Source organism: Hibiscus syriacus, unplaced genomic scaffold (assembly GCF_006381635.1).
Source record: "Hibiscus syriacus cultivar Baekdansim isolate YM2019G1 unplaced genomic scaffold, ASM638163v2 tig00111022_pilon, whole genome shotgun sequence".
NCBI lineage: Eukaryota > Viridiplantae > Streptophyta > Magnoliopsida > Malvales > Malvaceae > Hibiscus > Hibiscus syriacus.
The window spans coordinates 1,695,736-1,713,247 of NW_024062956.1; the positions used below are offsets into that span (position 1 = coordinate 1,695,736).

Consider the following 17,512-nt stretch of genomic DNA (forward strand, 5'->3'; position numbering starts at 1 on the left):
TGTAACGTACTTTCATATGCATGGAATATTCAGGGTTTTTACCACATCACAGCAACTCTTCGACGGAGGGATTTCCGGCCCTGATATTTTAACGTACTCCGAGCATTGGGACACCAACCTCGGAATACTTGACTCACATTGGGCCGAGACTCCGTCGTGCTCCCCCCAGAGAGTTCCAGCAATCACCGACATTGCCAGGCTCAAGAAACGAAAGCTAGACGAAGCCATTTGCTACTTTTTTTCTTCTTCTTTTGTTTCTATCTAAGAAAAACAATGGTGATTTTGGGTTTGGTTTAGTATATATATTGATATTTGAGAGGAAAAGTTTGGTAATTTCTGACAGAAGTACCCATAAAGGAGTGGTCCTTTAATATAATTTGTTGTGGTCCATATTGGAATTATATCCTTTCAGTTGCACTTTCAAATTTTCTTTTTCTTATTTGAACTAAACTGTTACAATTTCATTTCATTATTATTATACGACAAATTTGAGTGAATTGCCTCATTATTCGCCCGTCAGACTTCAAAAGGAATTATTACTTTATTAGTAAGGGGTTTTAGTATTGTTTTGGAATTGCTGGTGACTTGTCCTATGGGTCACTGCATTGTTTATGCATCACTAATAGGTTATAAATGAGAAAAATTGAGTTCAAATATTACTGAATTTCATTCGATTCAAAAAATATTTAAAATTGAGGTCGATTGACTTAAAAGCTCACAAGTTTAAAATTACCAAATTTAATTTAAACTAAAAATAAAAATTGAAGCTTGTCTTGATTCAATAGCTTGTGAGCTTAAAATTTTTAAAGCTCGACTGAAAATCAAAAATTAAAGTTCAACTCAGGCTTTAAAAAACTTGAACTCAAAATATTTTCACACTTAGCTCGATTGAAACTCAAACTTGAACTTCAACCTTAAGTAAATGAAAACTTTATATATATTTTTTTCCAAAAAAAATATAAACGTTGATATTATTACTAATTTAATTTAAAAATAATATATTTTTCTTCAAGTTGCTTGCGATCTTTTCGAGTCCGCATCAAAAACTTGCTTCAACTCCCATTCGTTTTGAATATTAACCGAACTTTAACTAAGTTAATATCGAATAACTCGCAACCTGTCCCATCTCATTTACCGCTCTAATCACTCAAAAAACATTTCTACTCATGTATGCATTGTTTGTAGGCTCAAATAAACATTTCTTAATATATTTCTATTGGATATGAATCACTCCAATGTACCGTTTAATCCATGATTTAAACATCAGAAAATTTACTGTGACTCTAGTCCTACAAACAAATATAACCCCTACCACAATATCTCAGTCCTGTTACACCAGTTAAAAGTTAGACTGAAAATCTACCCTAAGTTGTTTTGTCCCATCATCTAACAAATTTAACAGATCTGCTAACTTATATGAATGCGATTAGGGAGAGGCTCCACCGGTAACTGTCTTTCAAATGATTGCTGTGAAACCTGAGGATTCCGATTTAAGCTTCAATTGAATACTGCAGATCATCATGGTAATGGCACTCTGCCTCATCCACAGTTGCAGGAGCATCAGGTCCTGTATCGATTCTACTATCTTGTGACATAACTTCCCATCAAATGTTAATGTTACTGTATATGGTTTCAATTCATTGTTAAAAATTTGTCAAGCACCTATACTTTGCTTCTCATTAAAGCAGTCCCATTTTGTTTGAATTTATATCCCAAGTTGGGAATCTGACTTGTAACCTGGAAAGGAGAGAGGGCACCATGTTACTTCCTCAGAAGATTCAGTTCTAGGTACCAACACCATTTTGTAATTCAGCCAATTGAGATTCATCAACTCTTTTGGCCACCTTACTGGGACAGAGAGGAGGGGTCGTCTTACGGCAGACATGACACCGAAATCCGATAATCTTGCTTTTGTTCTCTGAATTAAGCCCATAAGCATCTCCATGAAACCATTCTGCATAAAATTAATTGAAAGAAATATTATGGAACAATACAAACAATGAAAATTTCAAGCATCAGCATGGAGTGTGTTATTGTGAGAACTGGTTAAGAAAAAGATGAAAACTAATTACCTTCACAAATTTCACATGCAATATAGTTTGAATTAGATGCATATCCTGATTCACAACAAAGAAGACATCTGGGTGGATCAGGGGTGACAGTCATATGTTCAGAAGGAGCAAAAACCAATTTTCTTTGAAATTGTATCACCCGTTCATCGTCTGGCTTACTAGTTAACCGAAGACCATTAAGCCAGTAACTACGGTAAGCCCTTGTTCTCTTCTTCTGCCAAGAAATTTCCTTCATCTTCTTTGGTGCTTTCTTCTTTGGTTTCCTTTTGCCTTTCTTGCACCTACCAGGCTTTTTCTTTTGCAAAGGAACGTATTTTATTTTCCTAGGTGAACGGCGCAGTGGCACAGCAGCAGCAGCCGTTTTATCCTTATGTGACCGCAGTGACATTCGTACTGTCAGTAACTTTTCATTAGCCCTTTTACCTTTTTGTGGCAGTTTCCTTGCACTTTTTGCGCTCGTCTTCCGCCCCTGTGTGTCACCCTTTCCTCTTTTCATGACATTACCACCTTTTTTTGCATTGACACTCGACTTGCCATCTTGGCAGCGATGGCATGTATATGCGCACTCACTAATGATAGCTCCAGCGGATTTTTTAACGTGCCTCTTATGAAAATATCCTGAAATTATTTCAAACTAATCAGAAATGTGAATATATGTAAAGAAAGCACTTATGATTGGAAGCTCATAAAAGCATTTAATAACAAGAAAAATACACTTCATTAATATAGAAGAGCACCACTTACCCTTACAATGCTGACAGCAGACGGCTTCCCTGCCGATTTGATAAAAAAAATTACAGTTAATCAAAAGAAAACAGTTCAGGAATAACAACTCATTAAGTATCCATTAACTATGAAAATGGGCATCCTTGAACATAAACCAAAAACTTATCCCTGACCTCTGAAGTTTTGGATCATTTCTCTATGAAGGGTTTATTACTTATTAGTGCTTTAATAAGAATCGAGTGGACTGAATAATTCTCCATCCCAAATATATTCAGTGCATTATCTCGTAAAAGAACAATTATTTATAAACACCGGCAAAAAAATGTTAAAATGCCAATTTTGTCATTATGTTCTAGTATCTAACAAAACATATCTTTTAAGTTCTTTTTTCCTTTTCAATCTTAGTTATTAGCAAATTTTGAAAATAAGGTCTGACATCATATTTGAGACAGGGATTCGTAGAAACAGTTCCAATACCATGAAACTAAAAACTACAAGAAATGATAAAGCACTCAAAAGTAATTTCTACCTGATGAAGACATCTTTGTTACAATGCCCACATTGATAATACTCTGACCTTTCTGCTTTAGAGAAGAGATAGGCGAAACCCTTGTTCTTTGATGACTTTTTTGCCACCCTACTGATCTCAGTAGATTTTTCAGAAATCATCTTATTAGACATCCGGGCAATTTTCCTCTCTTCGAAACTTTTCACAAGATGCAAGGGCACATAAGATTCATTCAACCAATATTTCTTTCTTTCACTTGAAGATTCTTCAACAACAGTCCCACATCTTTTGACAATGTCAGGGATGATTCTCCTCTTCCCAAAATCAAGAAGATACTTCACCACATCTCCCTCTATGGATTTTCGGCGGACAACACATTTCTTGAACAGTCTAATTGATTTCTTAAAGTCCTTGTCTACTGTAGCAAGAGCATGTGAGCTTTCGATGTCATCCCACCTAATGTTTGATTCAAGTTCTCTTACCTGAAAATATAACAAGAAGTGAGCCAGCATTCAAAAGAATGGATTGTTCATGAAAACTTTAATAACCGTATTAAAAACATGTAACCGAAAAATGCAAATAATCAAGGCAACTAACCAACCATGTAAGGTCAACTGTAAAATATTATCAACTGCCTTGTGTCCACTTAGACATTTATAAATGAAAACATATGGCTTAATGATGTAACCATAGTTGGCCAAAATTAAATAAAGAAACAATACCAGAGATTATAACTAAATAGCATTTGCTTTGCATACATATCTAACATGCGCAAGATAAGGAGGAAATACACAAGCCAGTATCTAAAGTTGAATCCTATTGGACCCCAGGGAAAAAAACTAAACTTTCTCAAACTGCCAGACCTTTCAAGCCATTTTCTGGCCTCCTGTCAAACCCATCATCTTCCTTCTTGGGGTGTTCCACTCTTCAACCCAGCCACCTCCATATTTTCACCTCTCAACAGCCTCAAATCCCAATTACTACGTCTACTGCATCTCTTCTTTGCAGAAAACACCACTAACACACCATTCCATTTTTATTTGTTATTGTTTCCTCTTCACTTGAAGCACTTTATCTTTCTCTAACATACATCTAAAATGGTACATCAACCAACATTCACTTCCCCTAAACCAACCAAAAATCATCTAATTCCAAATAAAAGTTAATTGCGTCTGTAACCAAAAACAAAGACCCAAAGTTCTGCCCTTCCCAAAAGTGATTATAACATGGCTACAATGAAAACTGACACAGAAGCCCAAGAAATTCCCCTCCTACCAAAGTTCTCTCTTAAGACCCAATGTTCTATCTTAAAACCTTTTTTTCATTTTAAAGCTTTTAATCAAGAAAATTAAAAAATAAAAGGAATAAATACTTCTTTTCATTTTACAGGAAAAAAATAATGCTTTAATGCATTATATTATGATAAATTATTGTTTTTACATATTAACCATTTGAAGTTTTCCAAAGTTATAGTCTTTTCCATACAGCCTCATGGGTTTATATATAGTTATAGTCTTTTCCCCCGTAGCCTCGTGAGAAAGAAATCAATATTTGGAAAAAAAAATATTTAAGCCACAGGATATTATGCTTACAATCAGTGCAGCTACATTGCAAGAATTACAAAATAATAGAAAACTGCATGAAGGTGGAAGTCAATAGCCTACATTTCTTTACAATTCAATCAACAAACACAGCTGGAAGATAGGCATCAATATTTTCCCTCCACTTTTGCAGCTATTATCTATTACAAATAAGACATGAGGGGGTAAGGAATCATACCTGGAAAGCAAGTTGTTGTACATTAGTTGATGACTCAACAGCAGCTCGCCATGTAACAGATTTGCTTCTCTTTGAAAAATCTGAACTCTCAGGATAGAGTATGCCTGGTATCTTTTTGCCTCCACCTATAAATTTTAAACTTTAAAGAAATTCAGAATCATTATTCTTTTTTTTAACAATACCAACCAAAAACTTTAGAGAATGCTAGGAAAAATGCAGACCTTGCCTAGCGGCCTTGGAAACCAAAGAGCGAGGTAAAACCTTCCAGTTGAACAACTGACGAGAAAACGTACCACCTCTCCACCAACAAATACTTGGTCCAACAGCAGGATTCGAAGTTCTTGCAATACCATGCTTGGCAGATCCACGACTTGAAGCAATCACAATATGAGAAGCTGAACCCATAGTGACAGCAGAATCCACATGTTTCATCCAGTCTGTTGAAAGAGCAAGATGATGCAGGTTTGCCTCTAACTGTACATGTAAGACAAATAATGTCACAAACAATAGAAAATAAGCTCCAAGTAGTATAACCTATATAACTTACCAGTTTTATATTCTTTTAAGTGGTTATAGTTGATAGATGACCAGTATCTAGCTCAACTTATTCAAAGCGCTAAGGTGGGAGAAGCTAACATAACCAAAATAAACCAATCTAACCTTCTAAAAGAACTTGAGTGAACCAGATATGAATTCACTAGAAAACACGGGTTCTATTATGACCCTAACCCAAAGTCCAAAATTATCTGAACCTGAAAATATTTTCCTTGACATGATAATGTGGAAAAGTTTTTGGAAACCCAAATGTCCAGCCAAACCTAACCCGACCCAGTTTAACACTAAAACATCAATGAGTTTAATGGAAAACAATCCACAAAAGTCGAAAAGAAACCCAACCTGACCCAACCATTGCTGCCACCACTAAATAAACAATTTTCAACAAATTTCCCTTCGCAGCAATCAGTGTTATATGTGTGTATGAATAAAAATTTGAAAGAGATTGATAGCAGTAACATATAAAACAGAAATTTCTACATTTTACAGAAACTAACTAGAAAATACTTACCGTTAGCAATAAATGTTTAACAGATGCAATACTAGATGCCTTGAGAATGCTTTTATGCCAGATCTTCATGTAGTGTAGATTCAGCCATGGACCCGAAAGAAGCCCATCCAAACGATTTTCGATGGAAAATATATGACACATGACATCAATAACATGGCCCTTTTTATTCCACCTTGACTGAAGGTCAACCATCTCACTTTTTGAAACTTGCGGAACACAACCCAAAGCAATTTTAAACAAGCAATCTGTATCATCCACAGGATATCTACAGGGGAAGCACCACCCACAATTTTCTTTACGAGCATCTACATATATATTATGAATATCCGGCCAATGAAACCTGTTGGATTTCTTCAAAATAACCTTCATCTGCATCGCAATTATCTCCTCCAGCGATAAAAGGGAATCATCATTTGTTTTTTCTGCTGGCTTACGCATTAACTCTTCTACAACTAATGTGGCAGTTTGGGCAAAACTATAGTGGTTCATGTAGCCATTCCCAGGCTGCAATTGCGATGCATCACCTCTTTTTGCATTTATGACACGTGAAGCATGGGGAGAAGCTAACTTTCTCTTGCTTTCTTGCTTAACATCTAAAGCATCAGATACCAAAGAACCGTCTTCAAGAGTTGAACAGCTTCCTGGTATCTCAAATTGGTTTGAGACCTCAACAGATCCCTGTTCCCGAAAGTTAGGAAAGACTGAACCCATTTGCATTGTTTCAGCTGACCCTTCAGAACTCATATGTGGAATTTCTGTTCCAGCCACCAAATCCAACATGTTTGCCGACTCTGCCACCTCAATATCATGATGACCAGAATTTCCAGCAACTCCTTTCGCTTCTGGATTTCCACCAGAAGCAGCCTCATTCTTTATGGTACATATTTCTGCAGAAAAAACAGTTGGCAGGGATGAGCCAACAGTTGGAATTTGTCCCTTTCTACGTGTCTCTGAACAAGAAGAATTCAGAGATTCAAAGTTATTACTAGCACCATTTGAGCCAACAGCTACATCCCACTGCTTGCAAATTACTTTTAGTATGTCACTATACTGGCATGAAGATTTTAGCACATCAAGTACAAGGTTGAGGTCACATCTATGGTAGTAATTTGATGGGTATTCAGCATCAAATGAATCTAACCTGCAATATCAACATCAAAATGTCAGTAACAGCAGAAGCAACAACATATTGAAAGTCATTAACCTTGAAATAAGTAAACCTCTGTGTCCATATTTTATTAGATGATGGAAATAAATGCTTGTATCCTGCTTAAGATGCAAATGGAATCTGAGATAGACAAAGATAGGGGAAATAAAGGACAATACATTCAGAAATGGACACAAACACGGGCAGAAACCAAATCATTTAGAGTAGTAGACCAAAGCAACTCAAATTCTATCATGACGCAATAAAATACTCATCCATCAAATTAATTTATTAGAAAGAAAAATACTTCATCATGGATAACACAAAACTCTAACTGATAATTGATTTTTGGACATGTGCAAAAGAATATTAAATCTAGTGTTTGTTGTTCATAATTATGTTACTGTAACAAGTCACAAACTATTGAAGTTGTTGTCTTCTGGTTTTGTAATTCATAAAAGTTTTAAACCTAGGATTAGAAGATAAGTTTTCTGGTTATCTTAAGCAACCTCTCTTGTATGTGTGTGTAAGCAATGATATTATAACTCAAACAGAAATACGCAACAAATATTTTGGGTAAAAAACTGTGCAACAATATCATTCACACAAAATGATGGTTAAAAAATAGAAGCATGCTAATCATCAATCTGCAGATTTTATATGGACATCAGAAATTCCCAAAAAATCATAATCATGTTAAATAAAATGATTCTTCTGAAAAACAAGGCAACACAAAGTGTCATAAATGGTGAGGATGGCTGTTAAAGGCTGTGTCAATGATGTCTCCATATCACATACCATCTGTATGGATAATGACATGAAGATTCCATGGTTAAAGGATTATATATATATAAATACAGCTCATCAAGTTATTGCCTTCTTTACACAATCGGGTTAATAATAGCTACTAATAACTGTTAAAACAATTTCTGACAAAATAAGAATTAGGAGAGAAATGATAGATCAAAAGAAAAAAGAGAACAAGGGTTATGATCAGTCTTCATCAATAAGCCAGGAGAGAACTTCCAACTCATAATATAGACATGCCTTCATGACTCATCAACAAAGGTAGTACTAGAAATCATTATTTAAAAAGTTGGGTAAAACAAACTTACACCAACAAGTAACCAGAGCTGTTATAGTATAACCGACCATGAGGATCAATGCCCAAAAGCTCCGCTCCTCTAAGTGATTTACGAGGTTTCACCCAAGGCTTCTCTCTTTCAATTGCACATTCAGGGCAATACCAGTCACCTTCTGGCAAAAGAGCATTCACAACACCTACACACTTTGAATGGTAAGCAGCAGGACAGCCATCACAGCATATTAAACTCCCATCCATCTTACAAAGGCAGCAATCATCACTATTCCAGTCAGTAGTGTCATCAATTATATCCTCACTTAAGCTAGATCCACCTGATACATCCATGGAAACTTTTCTTTTCTTGCAAACCCCATTGTTCATATTTCGATCAAAATCCATGTCAGGCTCAGATGCCAAAGACCTTCTATTAATCTCCAATCTTACAGCTTCAACCTCAATCAAATCATCACACAAACACCTAAGTATCTCAACCTTAACAGATGCAGGTAGTTTATAATAGTCACTTCTGAATAGTTTCAAACTAGTAAGATCAAAACCATAACCCAATCCGGAATCATGAATGAGTAGATACTCGACCAAGAAAACGGGCCATGTAATAGAGTCCAAGAAACCCCAATTAAGACTCCTACATTGTATGATCAACAAGAAATATTAAACAATGATAATTGGCAAACAAAAACAATGTTGGAAACGCAAGGGAAAGAGAGAGAAAAGAAACGGAAAGGAAAAAATACCTTAAACATTCAGAAGCAGATTCAGAACCTTCATTAGATAAGTACTCCAAATGCTTTTTCAGAGTTTGCAAAATGGAAACGTGAATACAATCAAATAATGTGCTGGGAGACTGGCACTTCAGTGCAGCCACAAAATCCTCCAACTCAAAGGGACTTAAAAATAGTAAAGTACTAAATGACCGCAAACAAGCATAAATAGAAAAAATATCAAGTACAGAAATCCCATCCAAATTCAAATTCTTGGAAGATGGTGGTAGTTGCAGTTTTGGAGGAAGAACAACAGGCCCTTCAGACACTTTATGACCTGAACTAATTGGTTTCACCTCTGTTACTGCGCTAACTGAAGGAGATGTTGCCAAACCAGAAACGACACATGTTGCAGGTGGTGGTGAGCTTGAAACACGATTTCTAGAAGACCCTCTACGAGCACTTCTTCTTAAGACCCTTTCTGTTGAAGAATCCAAGTCCTTTCCAACCTTTGTTCTCTTTCTCCGACCACTAGCTTGTTTGAATGCACTTCCGTTATCAACTTGGCACCCATCAATTACTGCAGCACCAGACTCAGGGACACCCTCTAACCCAACTGTGCCACAACCATCAGCCTTGACGACATCCAGATCCACAACAGCACCCTTCTCAAGGATTCCTTCAGCAGAGCTAAAATCTGAATGATCTTTTTTCAATTCCTTGTTAGAAACACCCTCTGCAACATCATTTTGCTCCATTGTCTTTGTTTCTTTCGGTATCTCTGCACAAGTGGTAGATTCCCTCACTTCCACTTGCCATCCACAGTTACCATCAATAGCATCTTTGTCAACCTCCTCATCAGCCCCTAAATTCAAATCAAAACCGCATTCCTTCCCTTGGGTTTTGCAATTAAGATTGATATTATCATCCAAATTGCAACTAGCGTCCAAATTCAAATCAATAAACCCTCTCTTCTTCACATTCTCTCCCCCGCCACAAGAAATTCCATTATCATTTAAATGATTATTAATGCAATAAGTATCATTAAGATTCAAATCAAACCCAGAAGAATTCAAGTCAAACTCATTTTTCATTTCAATATCCCCATTCCTATTCAATTTCAAATCCCTCATAGATCCAATTCCCTTATCATCTAGAGTTTCACTCAAATTCCCATCAATACCCTCATTCTCCTTCAAATTCCCATCAATAACCTCATCCTCCTTCAAATCCCCAGCAAAACCTTCATTCAGATCAACATTTGTATTTAAATTCAAACTGGTATTAAGAGCTAGGGTTTCTTTATTTGCAGTACCTGGACAAACACGAACTTTCCTCTGAACACGGCGTCGTTTTCTGGGCCTTCCAACCCTCGGCTTCTCACGGACAACCTCAAACTCAGGGTTGGATCTCGGGTCAAGGGTTGTGTTAGAAGCATCAGCCATGACAAGAGAAGCAACTTGATGAATGTCAATTTCCTCCGAATGGCCGTCCTCGAAAAGGATCTTGAAAACCCCAGATGAGGAATCAAAGGAATCAACAGTGCCGGACTGAAGACCAAATCCTTTAAACTCTTTCTTCACGGATTTGCCCACAAACTCCATTTTCTCATTCTTGCTTCTTTTTCTGTAGTTTCTTCCCCCTGTTTTTTGAAATTCGAAAAACTAAAGTATTTGTGGGGACTAAAAGGGAGAAAGAAAACCCAGACAGGAAATGTTGATTAAAATTCAACCAAATAAGATTCGGAAGGGTTTTAGTTGGACGGAGAAGCAAAAGGGAATTATGGGTTTTCTTCTTAACACGGAGAAATTATTTGAATTCAAGGGTTCAAATGGGTAAGACTTTGGTTTCTTTGTAATAATAATAATATTAGGAGAAAATGAAGAAATGGGGTCTCTTTCAATTCAAGAGACGGAGACAGAAAAAGAGATGAACTTGGGACGAAAGGAGCGATGTCAGGTGCGAATCAGATGTTAAGGTAGAAAACGGCACAATGTGAAATCTTTTTTAATTAATAAAGATTGGTTTTTTATGAAAATTTTGCTTCTTCCTCTTACAATTTGAACTCGTTATTTATTGCCTGATCACTGGTCAAAAGAGGTGGGTACTATTGGGATGAAAAAGCAAATTATTTAATTTTAATTTTTATATGAATTTTATTAAATATCAGCTTAATTCTTAAAATGATTGATTTTTAGTTTTTTAAAAAAAAAAACAAATGGAACTAGAAACTAGCTAGTAAGAGAACAGTCTTCCTGCAATATAGCAGTCATTTCTACAGGAAGATCTGAAAAATGTACAAAGCCAATAGGAGCTACATAGTCTGTAGCTTTGTTCTATTCGCAACGTATATGTAGAATCTTTATATTCCAATCACAATTCTGGAGTTTAAAGATGACCTCAACCAATGTACTTCCGATTAACTAACGGTTAGTTTAGGGGATAAAACATTAAATCCATTAATTAAGACGCTATATTTCCTATAATAATCTTAAGAATTATTAAATTCTCGCTAAGTTCATTAATAGGTTGGAATAGGGTTCAAGCCAGGCTTGTAATAGGTTTGGGTATTGGGTAAATGCTTGGGTAATTTATATTTAGGGTTCCTAATTGAACTTAAAATCCTTAATTTTTAAAAAATTTTCTGTTGGAATTCTCTTATTGGTTAGTGAATCTTAAAATATTATATCTAGTCTATAGGATTAACTCCTCTGTTCGAGAAAATCAAATTAACGATGATATTTTTTTCTTCATTTGAGGATACTTAGTCGTGTTTAGATGATCAAGTCCTCTACACAAAAAGTCAAATTGAGGATGGCATTACTCATTCTCTTCAAAGCAACTAATCAAGTTTGGATGATCGACTCCTCGACGTGAGAAAATTAAATTGTGGATGATATTGCTCATTCTCTTGAAGACAACTAATCAATTTTAGATGATCGATTATTCGGTGACCTTAGGGTCTTGACAATAATATTTTTTAACTGTTATTATGGTGTAAGCACTTAAAAATGTATTTTGGAAACCTCAAGCACTTACTTTGAGTGAAAAATATTTTATGAACCTAAAATTAACAAATTGTATGGTTTGGGTCTTTACTTTTTTCATTAACCTTATTTTAAAAAATATATAAAAGATAATATTGTCATATTATAATAATTAATGAGATGATTTTCTAACTCGTTATAATGTTATTTCGTTAATTATTTGTGATGGAAGAATATTTTTCTCATGTTCTTTAAATCAAAACAATGTTGTTTTGTCACGAGGATGGGGTAATGTCCCAACTTACTAAATTGTAACTTTCTTAATTAATTATAATAAGATAACCTTAATGAAATTCATATTCGTTTAAGGGATCATATTTTAAATTTATATTCACATTCATAACTTTTTAAAAATTGGGATAATATATATATATATATATATATATATATATATATATATAGCGCTTTTATAAGTGTTTGATCATATTTAGTCTAAAATAAACGATGATTGTTTTATTTTTTCTAAAAATTAACAATCATGATAAATATTTTTAAACTTAAAAATAATTTTTGAAAACATTATACTAATAATAGTTTTAGAAAATATAAAGAATTGAATTAAATTAAAATTTCATGTATACAATCAGATTAGAATTTATGTGTAGCTTTAATAATTATCCATAATATTCTTTACTCGGGTATTATAAATTATCTCTATGTTATTAACCGATTACAAAATATTATCATTCGCTACTACCTTATACATCATACACTATTAATTCAAAATTATTTATCTTTAAATTGATTTTTATACATTAACAAAAACAATAAAAAATGATATACCAAAATGGCCAATTACAAGAAAATACCATTACAGGTTTAGGAGAGACATGTCACCATCCTAAAATCCGAGTGATTTTTCTTCAAATAATTACTTCATTTATTAATTGTATTCGCCTTGAAATTTCATTTGTGTTTACCCTTACAAAATATTTACGTGATTAATATGTATGTGTAGATATCATGAGAAATTATATTCACTTTAAAAAAATATTTATGAATTCGATACTGATCAAAGGGTAGATATCATGAGAATTTATTCTATTAGTCCATTCAGTCTTCAATCATAATCTCTCCAAATGAAAAGATTATAAAAATAACCTAAATAAGTCTCTTAATTCTTCAAATATAACATTATCTGTCTAATTCTCATGGCCAAATAAAACTGTATGCTACTAAATTTACTTTCAAATCATTTCTTACCTTGCAAATGCAGCTACCTAAAGCAGGTCCTCAGACGAAAAAAATCAAAATGAAAGAAAAGATGAACCAAAATTGCATGCAGCTCGTTTTTCGGTCGAAAACGGTACGAGTTTGCTTCCCTTTACGAGAAAAATCCTATGCATCCTCATCATTCTCTACCAATATCCTTTTGCATGCTTCATAGCACATGAAAGAAATCCCAGCAGCAGGTACCAACTTAAGGCAACTAGGACCCAAACCTTTATATAGACCTTGAATCCCTTCTTGTTCGAGAATGCTGGCAAGTGCATGCAGCACATTCTTATAGACCTGTCTCCCGTTCAGAGCTCCAACCTGCATCTGCTTGCGAGCAACCTCGAGCGGAAAGGTTGCACTGCTTGAAATAGCTCCGGCTAGTGATCCAATTAAAAGGGTTTCGATGTTGCCAATTTTCTCCTCCTTAAAAACTTTACGGTACACTTTCCGCAAGGTATCATATGCAAAATAATTAGTGGCAGCATAGGGAATTACTCCAATGAGACTAGGAGCAAGGCCTCTATAAAGTTCAGCAGGACCCTCCTTTTGCAGAATTTTTACGAAAGCATCAACTATACCATCATACATGTCTTTCTGCAAAATTAAGAGATCTCGGATAAAAGTGAAAACAAATTTTACTCGGTGAATTACAAATGTTAGGAAGTGGTTACCTCAATGGTTATTCGAGTCTTAACTAACTCAAGAGGATATGTCACCAAAGTTGAGCTGACTCCAGCACAAGCCCCAGCAAATAATGACGCAGGAATCGGAATTTTTGGTTCTTCTCCAGGTTTGGGTGACAACCGCTTGTTCACAGTATCAAAAGCGAATAGCTGCAGTACATGGGGGATTAGTACTTGAATACGTTAGGAACAACTGTAACCATCATCTTTAGATAAAAACGCAACAAAGAATCCTAAAATAGATGCATCTGATCATTCCACCATCATACTGTTGCTCTACTGGATTTAAATGGGAGAAAAGTTCATTAGCATTGGCACAAATCATGTTTACTGTCGATGCCTTCTGTGAGTTCTGTACGACGACCATAACAAGGCCGCAAAGACTACAAGTATAGCGCAAAACCATCCTCTGAAACAAGCCAACAACCAAACAAACGTGTGGCTAGTAATAATAACATGCAACAGGTTCGACGATATAACTGAGTTGAGGAATTAAACTGCCAAAGCTGCACCAAGCAGTGAAGCACAGAGCTAATGACAGCAATGTTAACCAAAAATTATCTTCTCCGCCTCTTTCATATCTATAAAAGTTTAATATTTTCAATATTTGAGAAGATGAGAGCCTGAAAGAAAATTGCAGAAGAAAAAAGCACATAAAGGCTTTACTTACAACCTAGTATCAATCATACTACATGCATCCACTGGATCACTGAACCAGTGGAATAGGTATTGTGCTAAAGGAAGATTTCGTAACCAAAAAAAGTCAATATAATAGGAATTGTCGAACTGATGCCAACCACCATTAACCAACACACTAAAAAGTTTGCATCTTAAGTAGTTTAGCCGGTCTCCTTATATTTATTTCATCATCCTTCAGTAAGATTAGAACCATAACCATAGTCAATAACATATTCTAGTTTTTTAAGAACACCAGAAAGATAGCTAAGAAAAATTAGCAGTCGATATATTGGCAAAGAATTAACTAAGACATGGAAACATCAATCAGTGAAAAACAAAAGCTGATATGCCTTTAATGGAGCAGAAAGGTGCAACTGTATATACACACAATGTTCATCATGATGAAAGAGTTCTTCCTCTTCTTGCCTTTTATTCTGCCTTAACCAGTAAGTTGTATGAAATATAAAAAATAAAGCAGTAAGAAAATGAAAAATCAAATTCCTGGGGTGGTTGTCACAATTCATGGTTGCACCATCCCTATGCGGTAGGCACCAAATATATTTACTATTCCATTACGAAAACGCTTATCTAAGGTAATCGGAGCTCTGATTAGTTATCCAAACAATAAGAAAACAACCACTTTGATCAATTTATATAATCTGGCTACAAACACCTTATTGTTAAGATAAAATTATAAAGAAACGCCAATGCAATAATGAAATATAAAGCTATCAACTAAAGAAAGTCAATTTAACACGCTAGAGAAAACAAGATACGCAGTTAGACAAAGTATCAAGTAAAAGGCTGATACCAATAAACAGAAGCTAAAATGGTGTCAGATGCTAGCATGGATTTAAATAGGCTATCGGAATAGTGGCCATTATATAGCAGCAACGGTGCAGTCTGAAACAACCACAATTTAAATCCCTGGATACTAGCATCGAGTATGTGACTGCATTGATATTTGGTAAAAGAGAGAAAACATTAAAACAAATATCAATCTAAACCACTGGCATTCCAAAAACAACAACCATATAGATTGACCAAAATATTTTACTGCAAAAAAGAACACCCACAAATCTAAGAAACAAGCAATTGGTTATATTCAGTACCACAAAACCATAAAGATGATGAATAACATTCATAAAAATGGCAATAAGAGTTCAGGGATTGAATACCTCAATCGCTTTGCTTGGCGCAACTCGAATGACATTAACAAAATTACCCCTAAACAACCCTTTCCACCCATCAGTCTGCATTATATTATGGAACACCTCAGTTGTAGTGTTCCCACTACTTCCAACCATCAAATGTGTCCTTATTGTCTCCAATGGCGCAACACAGGTCCTTGAAACAGCCCCAGCTATGCCACCACTTATTAACCTCCTTAATGAAGGATCAGAAACTTTGATTTTCAGTTTTAACCCAACTTTCTTCTTCCTCCTCTTCAAAGAAGCTTCCTCTTCAGGAACTCCAACAACTCGAATTTCCTCTTGAAATGGTAAATATTTCAGAACCAAATCAGAAAACGGGGCTTTAATTCCACCATTGTTACGGGGATTCGGGGAGCTTGGTGAGACTCCAAATCCCATTCCCATTTGTCCAACGCTTGCAAATAAGCCGACTGGATAGCAGTTGTTTTGCTCCACATTCCATTGAGACCCAGAATCACACATAGAGAAAAACCCATCTTTTTTATGACCAAATAACGGGATTCCTCTCTTGCCCATGATTGAAAAAACTTCTGAAAACAAATTTTAAGAAGGTATTCTTTTATCTAGGGTTGACTGAATACAGAATCCGTTTCATCATTATCTCAAGAGAATTGAGAGTGCTTGTGAAGCAAAGATTCGTCTCGGGACAAATGGGTGCTTAAATAAACAAATTTTGAGGAAAGGATACAAGGAAAAAATCGACTTTTAACAATAAAAATAAAAGGCGATGAAAACAAGAAACAAATGGGAAATTATAGGAACACTTAAAATGAAAAAGAGGGAGGCGAGTAGGTGGCAGTGATGTTGTTTGTCAAAACTCAGAAGGCCATTATATAACATATACTGCTAGGGTTTGTAATCCCATAGGTTTGGTGTTTGGTTTCTATTGTACTTCAAATCCAACAAGGGAAGTGAGAATCTGCATTGAACTTCTTCCCTTCCGTTGCTTTAAATGAAGAGAAATCAGAATACTGGGAAAAAGGCTATTGAGTTCCCAAAAAGATACCTTTGGTGTATACTTTACAGCATGGAGGGTGTACAAGATAAGACATTAATATAAGATTTAGAAAAGATATTATCTAAAATATTAATATTTTTTATCAGACATATTATTATATAGAATAGGAAAGACGATATTAAAAATGTTATTTTTTTATCAAAAATATTAATACGGGGTCTTATCTAAAATATTATTTTTATATCATAAATGTTAATATGAGAAATATTTATTTTAGGTAATAAAATTAACATTTCTGATAAAAAAATAATATTTTAAGTAAGATTTTATGAAAATATTAAAAAAAATATTAACATTTTAGATGGTGTCTTTCCTTAATTCATTCCATTTTATTTTAAGTTGTTTTTCTTTTCGTTTGAGTTTGACCTAATTTAATCCAAAAGTTTTTCGATACGGTAATTTAATTTTAGATCAAAAAATAAAGAAAATGAACATAATAAAAAAAATGTTATATTTGAAAGTATTAAACTTTTATGTATGCATTTCTATCAAAAATTATAATTATTATGATTTATTTAGATAATTAACTTTTTTTTAAATGTAAACTAAA

General features: G+C 34.7%; 2 protein-coding genes across 3 annotated transcripts; both read right to left on the reverse strand.

Annotated features, from left to right (window-relative positions):
- Positions 1-1,306: 1,306 nt before the first annotated feature.
- On the reverse strand, positions 1,307-11,030 carry LOC120150256 (DDT domain-containing protein PTM-like). 2 transcript variants are annotated; one of them, XM_039162950.1, is made up of 10 exons: positions 9,138-11,030; positions 8,414-9,028; positions 7,138-7,292; positions 6,152-7,038; positions 5,307-5,559; positions 5,086-5,210; positions 3,328-3,788; positions 2,817-2,845; positions 2,073-2,690; positions 1,307-1,954 (listed from the first exon to the last, which is right to left on the reverse strand). In XM_039162950.1, exons 1-10 carry the CDS (start codon positions 10,706-10,708, stop codon positions 1,785-1,787), a joined length of 4,884 nt encoding a protein of 1,627 aa, XP_039018881.1. In that variant the 5' UTR covers positions 10,709-11,030; the 3' UTR covers positions 1,307-1,784. The 2 variants fall into 2 exon arrangements, with proteins under 2 accessions (XP_039018881.1, XP_039018880.1); XM_039162949.1 differs by having other exon boundaries at positions 6,152-7,292.
- Positions 11,031-13,426: 2,396 nt separating this feature from the next.
- LOC120150638 (adenine nucleotide transporter BT1, chloroplastic/mitochondrial-like) lies at positions 13,427-16,708 on the reverse strand. Its single transcript, XM_039163279.1, has 3 exons — positions 15,909-16,708; positions 14,041-14,202; positions 13,427-13,963 (listed from the first exon to the last, which is right to left on the reverse strand). Exons 1-3 carry the CDS (start codon positions 16,458-16,460, stop codon positions 13,490-13,492), a joined length of 1,188 nt encoding a protein of 395 aa, XP_039019210.1. The 5' UTR covers positions 16,461-16,708; the 3' UTR covers positions 13,427-13,489.
- Between the last annotated feature and the right edge of the window lie 804 nt (positions 16,709-17,512).